This window comes from Phoenix dactylifera, chromosome 12 (genome assembly GCF_051530095.1).
Source record: "Phoenix dactylifera cultivar Ajwa chromosome 12, Ajwa_hap1_PhDact_Kaust_v1.1, whole genome shotgun sequence".
NCBI lineage: Eukaryota > Viridiplantae > Streptophyta > Magnoliopsida > Arecales > Arecaceae > Phoenix > Phoenix dactylifera.
This window is the reverse complement of record NC_143201.1, coordinates 16,879,956-16,898,654: the sequence shown is the minus strand read 5'-3', so window position 1 is coordinate 16,898,654 and position 18,699 is coordinate 16,879,956. Positions and strand designations below refer to the sequence as shown.

General features: G+C 36.9%; 1 protein-coding gene across 2 annotated transcripts; it reads left to right on the top strand.

Moving 5' to 3' along the window:
* The first annotated feature begins 6,709 nt into the window (after positions 1-6,709).
* LOC103716153 (uncharacterized protein At4g15970-like) lies at positions 6,710-10,600 on the top strand. Of its 2 annotated transcripts, none has more exons than XM_008804040.6 (3): positions 6,710-7,058; positions 9,079-9,447; positions 9,879-10,600. In XM_008804040.6, the coding sequence occupies exons 1-3, from the start codon at positions 6,846-6,848 to the stop codon at positions 10,368-10,370; spliced, it is 1,074 nt and encodes a 357-aa protein (XP_008802262.4). In that variant the 5' UTR covers positions 6,710-6,845; the 3' UTR covers positions 10,371-10,600. The 2 variants fall into 2 exon arrangements, with proteins under 2 accessions (XP_008802262.4, XP_008802261.4); XM_008804039.6 differs by having other exon boundaries at positions 6,722-7,067.
* Positions 10,601-18,699: the final 8,099 nt, after the last annotated feature.

The window sequence follows — 18,699 nt, the reverse complement described above, 5'->3', positions numbered from 1 at the left end:
CTATCAAGAAAAAAAATATAAAATTCAGTGATTAAAAGAGAGAGAGAGAGAGAGAGACTTTAAATGAGAAATTTAAAAGTTATCCAACCAGAAAGCCATCTAGTTTGGTTTCTGCACTCAATCTCTTGGATTGGGTTAAGAATCTTAATTTTCCTTATATATATTAAATTAGATAATTTATTTGAATTAGCGATGGTTTGAAAAAGATATAGGATTTTGGGTCAATTTTGTCGCAGGACTGGACACCTTACTTATGATAACCATTGATGTGAAACTGATTGGAAATTCTTAGGCTTAGATGTGGATAGTTGACATGCAATTGGAATTGTAGGTGCACTATTGGGCCGTTGTCGGCCCAAGTAAGAATTCCCTTTGCATGTTCTCCTGTTAGCTGAAATCATGTGTATATATAAGTATGTTTTGCAGTAATTATTTTGAATGCATTTGAGTTTGCACATTCCTGCCCATGGCTAGCTACACGTATCACGTACAGAAATGTGGTATCTATAACTAGTCAAGGCAGGCACTTGATATGATTCACTGATCATGAATTGGAGCATAGCGTGGCTAGTCCAAAATCAAAAAGATGAACAGACATTCCGGGATTGTCATTGAGTCTCACTTGAAATAATTGATGAAAAGATAATTGAAAATCTAGCTGAGATATTTACTATGGTTAGCATATTTTGGTCCATATTTGGTTTATTAGATGACATCGACATTTGAGTATTGCTGATTTTATGATACGAACATGTCTTGACATTATGCTCAAAACCTTCAACATCTATGTTATTTATTTTACATATACCATTGCATTATGTTATACTAGTGTACTTGTATGGGGGATTTCTTACGAAGCTGGTTAGCTTATATCAGTTTTTCTTTTTTTAGAGCCTCGAGACTCTTAGCTCTTGGTTGAAGCTGGTTTTGCTAGAAAGAGATTAAAAAAAAATGTATATGATACCACTGGAGCAATATGTAGCAGGAATTTTTATTACTATTGAGTTCAATGGTTCTATTCTGAAATAAGATTTATGCTTTGAAATTTATCCAATAGGTCTTGCATATTTCTTTGGGGCATGCCCCTAGAAATTATGCGGCCATGTCACGTGGTTATTTTCGATAATTGATTGGAGTGCAACACATAGCTCAGCTTGAACCATGAAAGAAGAAAATATTGGAAAATTAATCCCTGTACCTTAAGAATCTCTGTTCACATGATTTTACTAGCACTTGGAGTGCAATAAGTGAGAGAACAATGATCAGTTTATGTCCCATTGCTAGCACAAGCAGTTTCCAATATAGAAAATGAATCCAACCAAAATACATGAAGATCCATCAAATAATATGCGCCTTGAATATTTAAGGGCGACATCAAAGCTTGCTCCAGACCAGCGTGGCGAGAAAATTGAAAATCAAGAGATCATATTAGAAGAAAAGGAAGACAATGTAGAATGAAATAAACAAATTAATATTTACTATTTAAATTTAAAAGGGAATTAGATAAGAAACTCCTACTCTTGAGGAGATTAAATCAATTTTAAAGCAAAGTATAGATCAAAACCCAATTAAACATTGAGATCAGAAAATCTACATCTATATAATGATGTTATAATTTTAGATCGTAAGGTCCAACTCGATCATGTCATTTGCATATTGAGCTAAGTTCGAGATCTACTTTGTATGATTTTTTTTTCCTTTTTTGCCTAGTTGGCTTTTCAATTATTTACATTCCAAAACTTATCCTTGATGAGCTCAGAAATTTAGCGGACTCTTTAAACTTTTTTGAACCACTAAAGAGAATACCTTTTGAAAAAAAAAACTGCAAAAGCAAGCTTGTGCATAAGGTTTGGCGTCGTGGACTTTGGTCTTAAAGGCTTTTCTCAACTTGTAATTTTTGAGTCTTATGGGCGTGTATCGTTCTTTCTACTGCTTCTTTGTGCTGGTTTCCATTAGATTGCATCTCACGAGGGGCCTCTAACTCTAAACTCCTATAGTCCCCGTCCTTTTCTTGAGATAGAGTTCATGGAGTCTATTTGGGCCTGAATCTGGGCCAACAGTCAATCTGTAATGACCCTTTTTTTAATTTTTTTTTGGTAGCAAGGAGATGACTCACTACAGACGTATGAGAGAAATGCCCTCTACATCAGCTCTAATGCAGTTTGCCAAAACAAGAGAAAAATCTTCAGTCCAGATCTTTTCCACTTGCTGTGTGCTTGCCATACTCGCTAGACAATCTGCTACTTGATTAGTTTCCCTAAAGATATGATTGCACGAAAAAATAGACAAAGTAGGAAATAGCTTCTTAAATAATCCATGTCAAAGTGGACAAGTCTCCTTCCAAGATGATTTTGTCCTTCTGATACATAAATATACCAATTTGGAGGCCATAGTAAGCTGTTAATTTTGCTATAGGAATGAGTTCGCAATGATTGTTTTTTTTTTTTTTTGATATGCCATATATATCACATCGTTCTAGTATGAGTACATCTAATAAAGCCAGAAAAGAGAAGATGACGAAGAGGGGAAGGAGAAGACTCGTAGCTATCCCACTGAAGTGTCCAATAACATGTAGAGAGAGGATAATTGGCCTTTGCATGCCAGCTTTTGCACTGTATTGGGTATTCGGCCTTTGTATTCTCTTGTGGGCTGGGACTGGGTCCATGGGCCTCTCCTTTATCTTCTACTGAGCCAATGGGCTTCAGCAATGCGGAAGGAAAGGAAGAAGCATCTTTTATGTTTATATTTTGGTGCTTTGTACTTTCCATCTATTATTTTCTCTCAATCTACAATTTTCACCTAAATCTTGATCATGACAATATTCTTTATTAGTCATCACCACACACTAACTTCTAGCGGTTGGTTTGAGTGAGAAGTTAATCATTTCCTGTGAAACACAAATTAAATAGTCTGTACCGTGATATATTTGGTTGTCCCTTATTTTTCTTTCTATAACTTAGATTTATTTCTTGTGAAAGGGAAACACCAAAAAAAATTAAAAAAAAGCCAACCAAGTTTTAACCTTGCAACCATCTGGAGTTTTTTTTACCAAACAATTTTTTAACCAAATTTCACCCAACAATGAAAAGGTAGCTTTTAATATGTTTTTTTTATTCTTATTTTATATCTCTCAGTTGGCTCACTTAATATATTATTTTTCCTGACACCGGAGGCCCACTGCATTGTCTCTCTTCTTAGAAGTTTGAGACTACATTCTATTGTTTGACTCTAATATTTTATTTGACTCATGATTTCCCTTTGCCAAGAAGCTCACTTTTTTCATAAAAAAAATAACAAAAACATGCTCCTGATTCCAATTTGGAGTTCCCTTTTTCCAAGAAACTCCCTCCTTCAACGTAGAAAAAAATTTCCGTTGCTTAATTTCTTATGAACCTTTGAGCTTTCTTTTTTTTTTAACACGATCCTCGAGCTTCTTGGCAACAAATCGGTATGCAACGAGGCTACAAGCAGATCGTTTTTAACGCCCATCCAGCAATTGGATACTATATATTTATAACCCTGAACCTAAGGGCAGAACTGGTCGGGTAAAACTAAGGTTGGGTTGGATGGGCCGGATCAGATAAAATTATAAAAATTATTTTTTAAATATAAAATTAATAAATAAAAATTTTAAATATAGAACGTAGCAAACTAAATTTTTAATAAAATAAAAATATAAGAAACAAAATTACTTTTTTTTGGAAAATTAGAAGTATAGAAAAGAACAAATTAAAGTAGTTCAGATTTATGGAAATTGAAGCAAGAATTCGTAATTGTATCAAGATGTTCCATGAGAACTGAAAAAAATATGATTATAATATAGTAGGCAAAATAAAATTTAAAAATAAAGAATCGATTTAATACTGAGTTAGTGGATAAAAATCTATGTATGGATGGAGAGTGGCAGATTAGTTAGTGTCCGATCAGCTTGGAGAGGAGTGGTGTGACATTATGGCTAGGGTTTGATTGGAAAGTGAGAGAACGACTGGAAGACGAAAGTTACGGAATGAGAGAGCAGAGAAACTAGATCAAAGGGCGGGGAAGGAATTAATAGAGTTACTATTTTTGGATCGAATTCGGAGCGGATTTTATCATTATTTGCACTCGCTTTATATCCACTTCAAGTTTTGAAATCAAGACCCGTGCTTGCCGGCGACTCAAAGCAAGTCGGATAGAACCCTCTCCAAGCTACCGAGTAAATTGCAGACCCTATAAGCTTCTTCTCGTTGATATATAATATATTATGAGCAAAAATCTAATTCTACTATTAAAATATTTGAGCTCTGGGTTTTGACTCCGCCCTAGAGTTCGGCTCCAATTTAGCATAGGGGTGGCAACCATAATAGTCAAATTTGTAAGGCTTGTTTGAATCTATTTTGGATCAGACTAAATTATTGGCCTAACAAAAGGGTCAAAGTTAGATCTAGATTTTGGATCTCTTGGATTGTATCTGACCCATGTTTATTTGGTCCAACCCGACGGCCACCTAAATATTGTTCAACTTAAGCTGTCCAAGAGATGAAGAGACCAAGTCGGATACTCTTTGTAGAGCATGGCCCATCATGTTCCCACTTCCCGAAATTACGCGTGAAAACGTGGAGCCTCTCAACCACTCCGAACTGGATTTTCCTCCCATTCCCCACCCTATTCCTAATACAGCGCATGTACCAACTACTACAATGGGAACTCTTCCATTTCCACTCCACCCCAGCTTCGACTCTAGTTTTCTCATTTTTTTCCAACCTTCACCTCTCAAAATGTCTCAAATCCACCCTCTTTTTTCTTTTCTAGTAAGATAGCTCCACCTTTTATTAGCTCTAATTTATCTCCTTATAAAAAATATAGCCCACTGTGCTCCTATTCCTCTCTTATACCCAATTAAAAATCGTAAAAATTAGAAAACCTCCAACTAATCTAGACTCCTATTGTTTCCTTCCATTTCTCTCTCACCTCATCTCTTAGAATGCACCTGCATTCCGTATGCTAGAGACCAATAGACATGGGAAAAAAAGCAAAGAAGCCCGTGCATGCTAGTCTCCAGGGCCTTGTCTCCAACTTATGGTGGGTCCTACACATATATCACATAGATTTTTATATAAGCACCCAAAATCTATCCAGTGCATAGTTGATATGAGATAAAATATATGCTCATATAGATTCTTACATACTTCCATCGTCTAAGCTTTGGCATCCTTGCTAGGTTAAGGATACAAATCCATTCAGATCTAATCCCAAGCCCAAATAGACTCGTATTGCAGTGTTTCCTAATCCATATAGATCAGATCCACTCTAATATCATTTGTTACAGTCTAGGACTTTATCCAAAATGGATAACCAGAATGTATTATTTGAATTCTTTGGCTCTATGTGAGTATCTAATATTTACTCAGCGTATAGACAATATGGGAATAAACATATGTTCGTATGGATCATCATAACCTATTAGCAAGAAAAGAGCCAATACTCTAATGGAAAAAATACAAATCCTAATACATGTTAAGTTATAAAAAAGAAATCATGCCCTTATATTGCACATGCAAATTACACAATGCATGCCAAACTCTAATTACATGTAATGAATAATATGGTGGATAGATTGTTGTAGCATATGATCTTCTGTATAATCTTGCTAAAAAGATAAAACTTATTTTAGAATTGGATTTTTTTTGCACATATATTCCTACAAATATTGCTTCCTATGATTGTCCGTGAGGATGCTTGATTTAAATTTCTCTTTAAAACATTACTATTTGCATGTATAATATACACCCTCAAATCATCATTGCAATAGTATCTTTTTCATTAAATTTTTGGCCGTAGTGTTAACAAATAATAGTTTAAATCATAAATATGCACTTTTACCTGAAAAGAAGGTATTTTTAGTACAAATCACTCATTTTCTTCTCATTTGTATTAAGGTCACAACTGTTATTCATCCTTTCATTTTCATTACCTTGTTTTTTCTTAGTAAAAGGTCTTTATTGTTATAATTGCGTCCATACATGATATGGACCTTACTATTGTTTTCCTTCTCCATCAATTCCACATAGAATGAAGATGGGACTTGTACAAGAGGTCCGGGGTTGACAATTTCATTTCATAAAATTAAGCTATTTTTTTTTCAAAAAAGTAAAATGAATCTAAATGAATGAAGATAGAAAAATAAAAAAAGGGTGCTTTCAAGTGCCATCTCATTGTTGTAAGCGTTTTATATAAAAAAAATTTATACATTAATCATAAAACTTGCTACTCAGGGAATTTTAAAATCACCAAATTGAACATGATATGAGGTGTTCATAAAAAAAAAACATGACAGAGGTGAAAACACATCCATTGGATGGTCTTAAACAACAATATCCTCTGGGAATATAATGTAAGAAAACACGCCAAGCAGAGTTGGGAGAATAAAAGCAAAAATTCCTTGCGTTTATTTTATCTAAAAAACATGTTTTGTATTAATTTCTTTGATTTTTTAATTAAAAAAATAAAAAAAGCAGGTCGAAGGAAGTCAAGGTGATTGCTGCTTAATCAACCTTCTTAACTGGAATTCTCACCCAAAGTAGTTCACGAAATGACATCGTTTGTTTTTTTTAAAAGATTTTCGAAGAACTATGTCCGGCCGGTCCGGAGCGAGAGCCGGCTACGACTTTTAAAATTCTACCCAAGTCCCGTCAGAGAAAGACCCTCTCATCCCATTGAAAAAATCTCTCTTTAGCCCAACTCCATCCATCCAAACCTCCCCAAGTTGTTAATAACACAGGCTTTTCGTAAGATTTATAACAGCTTTATCGAGACGTAATTTAGGAAAACTACTATTAAGCAATGCTCGACACAGTTCCAGCAACATGACTATATATATATATATCTTCCCCTCCTTCCTCCCTCTCTTCCTAAAAAGAAGCCTCACACATCAAAGGATGATGAAGCTGAATGATTTCAAGCCTCTCATCTGTTTCCTTCTCGGAGCATTCGCCGCCGCCGCATGCATACTATCATACCTGTCGATGCAACAACCTGGAGGGATAGAAGGGCTACGAGTCTGGGGGTTCCGAGCTGAGGTAACTGAGGTATATATGCACCTCTCTTTTTGCACCATTAACAGCTGCACCACTACCTTCTAGTTGTTCTTTTGTTTGGCTTTACTTTTCTAATGCTTTCTCTTGGAACTCGTTTTTACTCTCGATAGGTTTATTTGTTATATACTTAGTCTCCTTCTCCCCCTTCTGTCTCCTCCCACCTTGCAGCTTCTGCCTTTCTGATGTTTAATAAAGTTTCTTTTAGCGCTTAGGACCATCAAAGACTCAAAAAATTATGTTATGTAATTATATGATAAATATTATTAAGAAGGGAGCTAATTTGGGCCCAATTCATTCATTCTTCCAAATCAACAATTGTTCAAGAAGCATAGGCACTGCGAAATGAAGTTGATGAGATGAAGCAGGCATCTAATTTTGCAGTCTGAAAGAAAAGGTTCCTATTGCTCATGGGAATATTTTTTGAAAAGAATCTCATATCCCTGAAATTTTGGTCAATATCCTCTCCATTATTTCATGACTTCTCATCTACTACTCTTAGCCACAGCAATCCAAAATCTTGGTCCATGCCGGCTCAGATATTAGTGGCACCAAGACTTTGGCACATGCCTTTCGTGCTCGTCAGCCAAGATGAGGTTGACAGAATGGTACTTATCTAGTTTGGCAATGACTAGTTCCCTCCTTATCTGGCCAAAAACTTTGCAACAGTTTGCAGTAGGGAGGAAATGATGGATATAATCCCATAACTTGAGCCAACTGTCTGAAATTTGGATCCTAATACTGTCTTTGATTAATTTTACTAAATGGATCTGCATGTAGCAATAAAATATTAACAAGACAAAATATTCTGAATTTTGATTTGTTATCATTTATTGGATTAAGATAAAGACCATAAAAAATTACATGAGTTTCTCTAAAGTCATAGTTGTTGGATCTATTGATCGAAATATAAGTCACGAAAACAAAATTATTACGATGGAACATTCCGGTTAATATCAATAATGAAAAATTGCTGCACTAACATAGTTGTTTTCTTTTATCTAAATTTTATGTCCAATCCTCTTTAACTTATCCAACATGGAGTGATTAAGATTGAACCATGGATTTTACATATAATCAGTCAGTTATCCATGATTTTTTTTTCAAAAAGGACAGTGTGGATCATGTTCTCAAACATGATCCACACTGCTATGCACCTTCGTGCCACCAGGAAGATAGGTTGGATTGATGTAGGAAGCATCCACGAGAATTCTCAACAGTTGTTCTGTTTGTCATTGTGACTCAAGACCTTGTTCTCTGGCTGTTTTCTGTTGAACCTCGAGATCTTCGATGCATTTCCGCAAGTAGACGATGGCATCGGTCAGGGGCTCAAAGCCTTGCACAGGCTTTGCATATCATTCTTTTCCAGCATCCTCTCGCCTGTCTTCTTCCACCATCTGATCCATAAAAATTTTGGCGTGTTAGAAGTCTTACATGTATTAAAGTATACTCCATCCTGGATAATCATGTAGGGAAAAAAAATTCAGTGGTTTTCATCAACTTCCTATGGAACTTGGATATAGTTTAGAACCAAGGATTTGTCTGAAGCAGTTCAAATTCAACTTGAATACTAAGACACTTGCTAGTTATTTTTGGCGATCCGCTTTAATGACCTAGCAAATTTTATTAACTAATCAGCAAGATAAGCTCGCTTTTAAGATATTCAAGTACATATATCTGTCCTAATAGTGGCACAACTACTTTGGACTGACAGTTCTAAATCTGTCTGGTTTGCCAAAAGTCTAACTTCTACTAAGAAAAAGCACCAAGATAACCATTCTTAACAGGTTTTTTTTTCTTTTGGTGGATTCTTTGTTGAAGCTTCCCCAAGATATATATATATATATATATATATATATATATATATATATATATATATATATATATATATATATATCAAAGTTACTTCACCATCTAGCTAGAATAAATAATTAAGATGCTGCTAATCTGTACCTTCCTATCAAAATTTCTGATTTCATATTGACTAAATTTTCACTTGTGCCAGCAAACTGTGGACTATGAAGGTTTGGGCAGGGTGTTGAAGGATGCTGCGATGAATGATAGCACAGTCATACTAACCACACTTAATGAAGCATGGGCGGAGCCGAATTCTATCCTCGATCTTTTTCTTGAGAGTTTCCATATTGGTGAACAAACAGAGCAACTTCTAAAGAATTTGGTTATTGTGGCCATGGATCCAAAGGCATTTGACCGATGCCGGACAAAGCACCCTCATTGCTATTACCTCAACATTAAAGGCATGAATTTTGCTGCTGAGAAGAGATTCATGACCCGAGACTACCTGGAGATGATGTGGAGGCGGCTTGATTTCCTAAGAACTGTTTTGGAGCTGAGACACAACTTCCTTTTCACGGTATGTCGCATAAAATCTTCTGCTTTTTTTTTCTTTTTTGCGCTGAGTTTCTACCGGTGACAACCACTATCATATATGGTAGTCTTTTGTTACTCTAATGTTATCCTCAATTTCAAATTAACTGTTAATGACTTTCAAAGACAGTTCAAAGGGTTTTCATTCTTCTCTTAAAGAACATCTAGATGAGATGCATAATTGGAAAATGATACCATGCGATCATCTATGATATTGGTATAAGGACCTAAATGCTGCATTTGATTACATTTCTTTCTTGGACAAAACAATGGCATGCATTCTTGATGCTTTTTTTTAAAATAAATAGTGCATATATGTTGTAAAATCATTTTAAAGAACAAAAATATGAGTTCCTAAGTAAACCTCTTCCATGTACATGGTCATCTTTTTTAACATGATCTACTTTTGGCTGGCAGGACATGGATATTATGTGGTTCAGAAGTCCTTTCCAACACTTCTCTGGCAATTCTAATTTCATGATAGCTAGTGATTCTTTCAATGGAAATTCTTCTGATCTACACAATTATCCCAATAACGGATTTGTCTATGTGAAATCTTGTGAACAAACAATTGAATTTTACAAGTATTGGTACTTGGCTCGGAAACTGTATCCAGGCGATCATGAACAAACGGTATTAAACAAAATGAAAAAAGACAGCAATTTTTTCACCAAGTTCCAACTAGAGATAAAATTTCTGGACACAGCTTATTTTGGTGGGTTTTGTCAACCTAGCAAGAATCTAAACAAGGTTTGTACAATGCATGCAAACTGCTGCGTTGGTATGGCAAATAAACTCTATGACCTGAGAATTCTTCTTGAGGACTGGAAAAACTACACAGCTCAACCAGCAGAAGAGAAAGAACAGGGAGGGTTCACTTGGAGAGTTCCAATTAAATGTAAGCATTAATAGCAAATCCAGGGGTCTTGCATCGGGTGGCGTTGCTCCTACGAAATGTAACTAGTGAGCATTTTTATTCGTTTGTTGCAGATTATTGTTTCTTAATTCTCCAAGCTCCATAACAACATTCATGTAACAGAAGGAAAAACTTTCTAAGTGAAAGATGTTTCCAATAATTTGTAAGCCTATCCTCTCTATACCTTTTGATAGCTTACTAAGATGAACTGTTCACCTTATCATTTGATTGTTCTTCTACACAAATAAACCATGTTGTACTTCACTTAAATGCCATCTGCAGTGAGTTATCCAATTCTCATTACCAGCATTCCTCTAGACAATGTCAGATACCGACGACACCTTTTCACAAAATGCCTTCTAACTCTAGTGTTACAAAAAGTAACAAGAGACACAATGTCCGGAAGCTTAGTCACAAGCTTAGGATTTTGGAATGATTCATGAAAGATGAAAAGATTTGAAATCAGGAACATTGTAAAGGTTTGAATTTCAGAAAAAAATAGTACAATAAAAATCGGAAGATTTTAGAATATGTAATAGCCTGGGAGAACTAAAACAAAGGAAGCAGCAGGGCGAAACATCAGGGACTCATTTGGTTCGTGGGAAGAATTTTTTCTCATCGGAATATTTTTTCTGGAAAGCTGATCTATAAGAATATGATGCTTGAAAAAATGATTTTGGTATGTTTGATTGATCATGGAAAAGTGGTATATTTCAGAGTAGCTTATGTTTGGTTTTGGTTTCTTGAAGAAATTGTGTGAAATATCTATTATATCCTTAATAAAGAAAAATACTCTGTCCATGAATTTTAATAGCTTAAGGATAGTTTTAGAAAAAAAATCCAAATTCCAAAATGGTGAGAAAGTAACTTTCTCATCTTTCTCATGTGTTTTTCTTTCTCATGAAACATGAAAATCATATTTTTATGAGAATGCTACATTTCCATCTCTCTTCTTTGAAAACTCTAACCAAACAAGAGGTTTTTTTTTTTATTTTCTTGTTGACCACACTTTCCTTTTTCTTTTTCTACGAACCAAACAAGTCCTAGAGGCCATTAAACTGCGATTCATGACAAAGGGCAGAAAGTTACTTGGTCACTGACTCTAGCAATCTATAAAAAGATTTCTTTCCCTCTTCCTAGGGCATCATCCGAGAGCTCTTCCAAAAAAAAAAAAAAAAAAAAAATCCGTGAGAGGAGCTGTTACATTCAAGAATTCCTAGTCATTAGGACTCTAAATAATTTTTGTTATTTTCTGTTTAAATCTTCCTGATTTCTAGATATTCGTGTTAACTATTTTCTGATTTGTAGTTGAATTGAATTAGCAGTCAACTAGTTGTTAAGATTTTTCCTATTTTGTTGGGAACTTTGATTGTATTGTGGCCTATTTAAAAAGGAAGAGAATAATAACAAGCATGCTTATCTTTTCGCAGCGCTTTGGTGTTTTCATTGGAGGTTCTAGTTCCCTCGAAGTAACCAGAGTATTTTATCTTGTTTCATCTTTTTGGGGCTTTCTTTACAATCCTTCAAAAATAGATAAAGGAAATCCTTCCTCAGCCAGCCAGTATATACCAAAGTGGTATCAGAGCCTGGCTATGGATCAAAGAGTGGAGAAGCTAGAAAAGTCCATGGAGTCACTTTCAACTGGACAGAGGGAAATCTTCAACCAAATGATGGAGATGTTTGGCAACCTTAGTGCTTGTATGGACCAGCTGGTGAGTAAATCCACAAATGAAGTTACAGGGAATTCCACGCGAATTCATGAGAAGCATTCCAATTGTCACGCCCCCGCCTGCGCGGGGCACGTGCGGCACCTAGTGCCCACGTGAGGGCTACATGAGGGGGGAACACGGGGCTCCCCTGCCAGATATTATCCGATTTTGGGGTTTCACGCAAACGTTCTTCACCTCTTTCTGATTTTTGTTTTCCTCCCAAAATGCGTCTGCAGGATTAGGAGACACCTGCCTCATATGCCCAGGCTCTGAAACGAGTCTTTTCGATATGGGACTATTGGGCCTCACACCCTTCCCACCATCGGATAAGAGTCATCCTCGGTTCTGATACCAAATGTCACGCCCCCGCCTGCGCGGGGCACGTGCGGCACCTAGTGTCCATGTGGGGGCCACATGAGGGGGGAACACGGGGCTCCCCTGCCAGATATTGTTCGGCTTCAGGGCTTCACGCAAGCGTCCTTCACCCCTTCCCGATTTTGTTTTTCTCCCAAAACGCATTTGCAGGATTAGGAGATACCCGCCTCATATATCCAGGCTCTGGAACGAGTCTTTCCGATGTGGGACTATTGGACCTCACACCAATAGTGGTGGTGGCTTTCAACATAAGAATTCTATCGGTTCGTTCTTGCCAAAAACAGTGAGGTTAGACTTTCCCTGCTTCAATGGAGCAGAAGACCTGACGAGTTGGGTGTGTAGAGCTGAACAATTCTTTCAAATTCATGAGATACCAAGTGCTGATCGAGTCTCTCTAGCATCTTTTCATCTTGAAGGTGAGGCACAACTTTGGTACCAATTGCTTAAACAAGAGATGGGGGTTATCACTTGGGAACAGTTCAAAGAGGGGCTTCATTCCGGCTATGGTCCTAATCAGTTCTTTGATTTTTTTGGAGAGCTCACTAAATTAAGGCAAACTGGTACGATAGCAGAATATCAAACTAGTTTTGAGAAGTTGCTTGCTAAAGCTGGGCCTATGCCACAAAATAGACAGGTGAGCCGCTTTGTTAGTGGCCTATGTGTGCGATTCGCACTGATGTGCAGGCTAACAGACCCACCACCCACTACCAAAAAACACACGTATAGTGACGGAGATTTTCGTCACTGGAGCTCCCGTCACTGCATTAGTTACAAAAACATGCGTCACTAAATTCTCAGTGACGGCGGCGCTTCCTGTCGCTAAACTCTGGGACAGTACCGCCATCACTAAACCGTTACAAATCGAAGAATTAAATATTTAAGAAATTACGTATTTTCTGTCACTAACCAGTCACTGAGTTAGTGACGAAGGTAACGTGGTCACTGATTTTGTCACAGAATTCGGCCATAAGTTTGGTCACTGATCTGTCACAACCTTCAGTGACAGATTTCGTCGTCACAGACATGGTCACAAATTATGTCACTAAATTTGTCATTAATCCCGTTATAGACCTAGCGACAAGGTTACCGTCACTACTTTGTCACAACTCACTGAGCAAAATCAATTTTTAGTAACCAAAATCCTGTCACTAAGTTTATGGTTGCTCGTCACAATACTTGGTAAACAATTCAGTAACCAAATTTGGTCACTGGTCATATTCCAATAACTCGGTACATTTGGTACATTGATTGGCTCATAATTATAATAATAATAATAATAATAATAATAATAATAATAATAATAATAATAATATCATAATAGTAAAGGCATTCAACATTACGCAGAAGTCATTTAACATGTCATTCAAAATAGGCATCAACATGTTTTAAATCCATCAAAATCAAAGTCCAAAAGTATGTCATAGAGATCAACAAAGATTTCATTCCTCCTAGGGATGCAAAAATCCATCATCTAAGGCAAAAGCAAGCATAATAAAGCATGATCAGGAGAACCAGAATCACCATTACTCTCCTGATCTGCATGCCTTGGTCCAAAGCCAATCTCTTCTCTCATCTTTTGAAGAACCTCCTCTTGCCATTTTTTCTTTTCGTGCTCAAGAATACCTAGAAGGTCTTCATGCGTGTGCAGCTCTGGAGCTTGACTTGTAGAGGTGGAAGAGGATGATGATTGCCCAATAATTTCAGTAAAATCCTCCAGGGGACTAAAGCCATAGACATGGCCATGAGTTGGAACACCAGTTGCCTCAAACCACAAGTCATAATCACGTGGTGGAGCATTTGAGGTGAAGGCATCACCATATTTTTTGGAGTATTCAGCTGAATACTTTGTCTGCCAGTTGATTTGAAAGAAGAGAAAAATATTATGGTGGATCAAACAAGAGATAAATATGAGCAAGCTCAATAATATTTATGAATTATAAAAAAAATTATACTTACCATGACGGCTTCACTTCTCTTATCCACATGTCCTCTTATGCCTTGCTTTGTCTTATGCATCCGATTAAAAGATTCAACTATTGTTGGCTCCCTACCGAACTTTATTTTCTACAAAAGAGAAAAGAAAAAATTCATTAACATATAATGGGCTGATTTGAGATGATTGAACAATAATATGAAAATTATTATAGAAATCTAATTGAATAAAAATGTGTACCAGTCATTCGTCATGATTGACAAATGTGATTGATCCTCCACAGTGTTTAGAGATGCTACCATTCTTCATGGTGTTTCTATTTTTTTTGTTGGCTTCTGATTTCTTCTTCCATTCTGGGAAAATCCAAATATCAACTAGTTTATTCCAATTTTCTCTAGAGATCCAATTAGGGGGTTTATCATGGGCTCTATTAAAATCTTCTTATTACCCAAGGTGACAAGCCAAGAGGGGGGGTGAATTGGTTTTTCTTGATTTTCGATTTCTTAATTATGTTAATTGATGAGTGAGTAATTTAGTTAATATAGATTAAGTGCAAATAGTGAAGTTAGAACAATACACAATACAAACAACAAGAAGTATAGTGGTTCGGTGCTCTCCTATGCACCTACGTCCACTTCCCAAGCGACCCCTTGGAAATTCACTATAATTCCGCGGATTACAGTTAGATTGTTTTCCGGGCTCACAATCCAAAAACCTTTACACTTGGTTTTCCGGGATCACCAAAAACCTATGTTGGTTTTACGGGCTCACCAACAAACCTTCACCGTTGGTTTTACGGGTTCACCAACAAACCTACAGCGTTGGTTTTACGGGCTCACCAACAAACCTTACAAGATTGTTAAGAAGAAGAAGAAGGTTGAAACTTCTAGATGAGCAGATATAACAATTATAAGCTACAAAGAAGAGTTAGAATATAGTTATCGCTTTGATAAGGCTCTTCTCTTCTTTGTCGAGGAATGCTTCACTCTTCAAGGGTTGGTGGAGCTCTTAATACCTTTTTTGATCTGCTCAACCACTTCTTTTTGACTCTTGAATGAAGCACCTCGATAAAGAATACTAGGACTTTGTCTTTATTGAGTAAACTTTGATTTTCATGCAAAGGATCACTTGTTCTGATGAATAGTGTCATTATAAATACTTTCCCACATGTTTAGGTTACTCCCCATTGGTTAGATTTGAAAAACTATCCATTACTAGCCGTTGGGATGTCAAAAATTACTTCTGCAGAACTAGCCGTTATGCTTTTTCCCGTGCTGGGGTCGACCCAAACTTTCCTAGGGTCGACTCAAACCACTGTTCATCATACTTGGGGTCGACTCAACTTTCACTGGGTTGACCCAACTTTCACTGGGGTCGACTCCTGCTACAGCGGGGTCGGCCCTCTCAGGAATCACAGAACCTTGTATTCCAGCTGTTTTTCACTGGGGTCGACTCAACTCTTTTTGGGGTCGACTCAAGCTACAGTAGGGTCGACTCAAGCTACAGTAGGGTCGACTCAAGTTCCATTGGGGTCGACCCTCTCAGGGATTCCAGAGACACAGTTTTGAACGACATAGCCTTGGGGTCGACTCATATACACTTGGGGTCGACTCCATTGGGGTCAAGTCAAGCATTCCTGGGGTCGGCTCCATCTGGGGTCGGCTCAAGAAAAGTTGGGGTCGGCCCTCTCAGTAAATTCCAGAGACTTATTTTCTTGAGGCTTGAAGCTGGGGTCGACTCAAGGTTCTTTGGGGTCGGCTCCGTTCCTGGGGTCGACTCAAGCATACTTGGGGTCGACTCCACTATTGTTCATCCGTGCCATTTTTGCAGAGGTGTGCCTGATGGTTCCATGATGTGCTAGGGTTGACTCCACCTATGTTGGGGTCGACTCATTCCACACTTTGCTGCATCTTAAGGTTAGACTCATCCATACAATCAATGAAATATATTTCAAGCAATTTTGAATGTATGCCATGGTAGTGCTACATACTCTTAACAATGAGAATTACTATTTTGCCTTTAAGAGTACATTTCACTTGAAACTTTGCTGAATTAGAATTTAAAATTCTCTATCCCTTTTCTATTACAAATTTTATCTCATAATTAATCATTGAAAGGCATCTTGATCTCATTCTTCTAATGTATCGAGAGTATCGAACTCAGTAATAATGTATCATGTTAACTTGTAATACTTAATTAGATATTTCTTTAATGGTTGTGTTAATCATCAAAATAACACTATCATCCTCACTTCTTTTGATTCCACAAGCTTTTGGCTTTTGACCCTCCCTAATGAGGTTGTCAACCATCGTTGACAATGCTTGTTCCAAACTTAATGCACATGATGCAATTGTCCTGGAAGAATTGTGTGTATCTCCTAACAATATATAGGACGCAAGTAATCAGACTTACTAATTGGCATGTGTAACAAGGGCAAAAGTTAATGATAAGAAATATAAATTAATTACATCACCTCAAACTTGTTTCACATTCCAACTTTAGCATGTGCAGGGACTTCCCTCCATGACAACCAAGGACCATTGAAAAATTAGCACATGATAGCAACAACTTTAAACTAAATACTTTAAATGCAACAAACACATAAATTCAAGTTAGTGATGGAAGAAAGTGATATTTTCATACATTCCTCTTGTGCACCTAACAATCACTTTTCTATTTGCATCAACAGGGGCTTTAAGGGTTGGCTCTCAGCCATTGCTCTATCTTGGATCAGCCCCAAGTTCATCATTCATCCGATCCTCATTCATTGTATCCTCATGATTTTGCACTGCACCATTCATCTCATCATTTATTTCTTCATCTATATCCACCTCTTCATCCATGTCCTCATCAGGGATGTAGTTGTCATCATCATGACATTCCTCCACATGCTCAAGCAACCTAGGAGGTTGAGGAGGAACATGAGTAGTAGCTCGAGATTGAGTAGCAGCAGCCAGTACTAAAGCTGCTTTTCCATTACCTATTGGCTTCCCTTTTCTCTTGGCCATAGCTACACAACAATAAAAAATTATAGTTATTTTCCAATATGAATGTCAACAAATCCAATCAAAGTAAAGAGCAATCAGTGGACCTGTTGCTTTTCCTTTGCTCTTTTCCATGTCTGCACAATTATAATTTATAAGTCTAAAATTAGTTATATTAGCATTCATAAATATGCATGTTGTATTTTAATCTTCCTCGGCCTCATGCTCCTCTTCCTCGGTTTGTTCATCTTCAAAATCTTCTTCTTCATCCTCAAAGTCCTCTTCCATTTAGTTAGCTGTCAACTCAATTTCTGTTGCATCAATTTCTTCTGCATCTCTATTAACACCAACCAAAATGTCTGGATCATCAAGCTCATCTGTCATCGAGATTGGGGTAGAAATCCTGTGGTTCTCTTCTTGATAAAAATCAAGAAAATTTACTTCTGTCCCACTGGGAGGGAACCAACCACATTTAATAAAAACCACTTTTTCTCCAACATGTCCTCTGTTTCGCTCTTATTTTTCTCCTCAGTTCTCCTCTATACTCTTCTTTTTCTTCCTATTTTCCTTCTGATATGTGCTATCTTCTAATGTTCTGACATGATACTAGAGTTGGGTTTGATCATGTCTATCTCTCCCATCCTAATCTTTTGATTCCCAACTTATTTGACTGAGTCCTATTGAACTTTGTGCTGTAACCTCTTTCTTGATTGAAGCAGCGATTCTATTGAAAGGGAGCTGTGTGGAAGATGGATGTTGATAGTAATATGCCAGTTTTTCCTTACGAACAAAAACATAAATGCCTGTTAGGGTAGTAGCATGATTGAGAAAACCCTTCTTTCAATTTAGATCAATAAAACAATTGTTTCTTGACCATGACGTGCAACTTCTTTTTTTCGGTTGAGTTGCTAATTTTGTCCTGTAAGTCTTGCCTTGTTCATCCACTTGTTCTGAAATAGTTTAGCTTTATTGGTGACATATACCCTTGCTGCAATCTATTATTTTGGTCAAAATTTTATACTATGGTGGAACGAGGAACTAATACAAAGATTGGAATCTCTATCTGAAATATTCTAGGAGCAGATGACTTCTGTAAAGTTACGTGAACCAAAAAATACCTCCAATGGGCAAAAGCAGTCATTTTTTTTGAGAGCAAATAGGAAGAATCAATATTTTACTAAAAAAAATTTCATCAATGAAAAAAAGCTGTACCACCCATAGGAACTGGGCCTAGTCCACTTAACTGGCCTAGATATAAGAGTTGGAGTAGGAGACGAAAAAAAAGGTAGAGCCCTGTTCGACTTGGAGTAGGAGACGAATG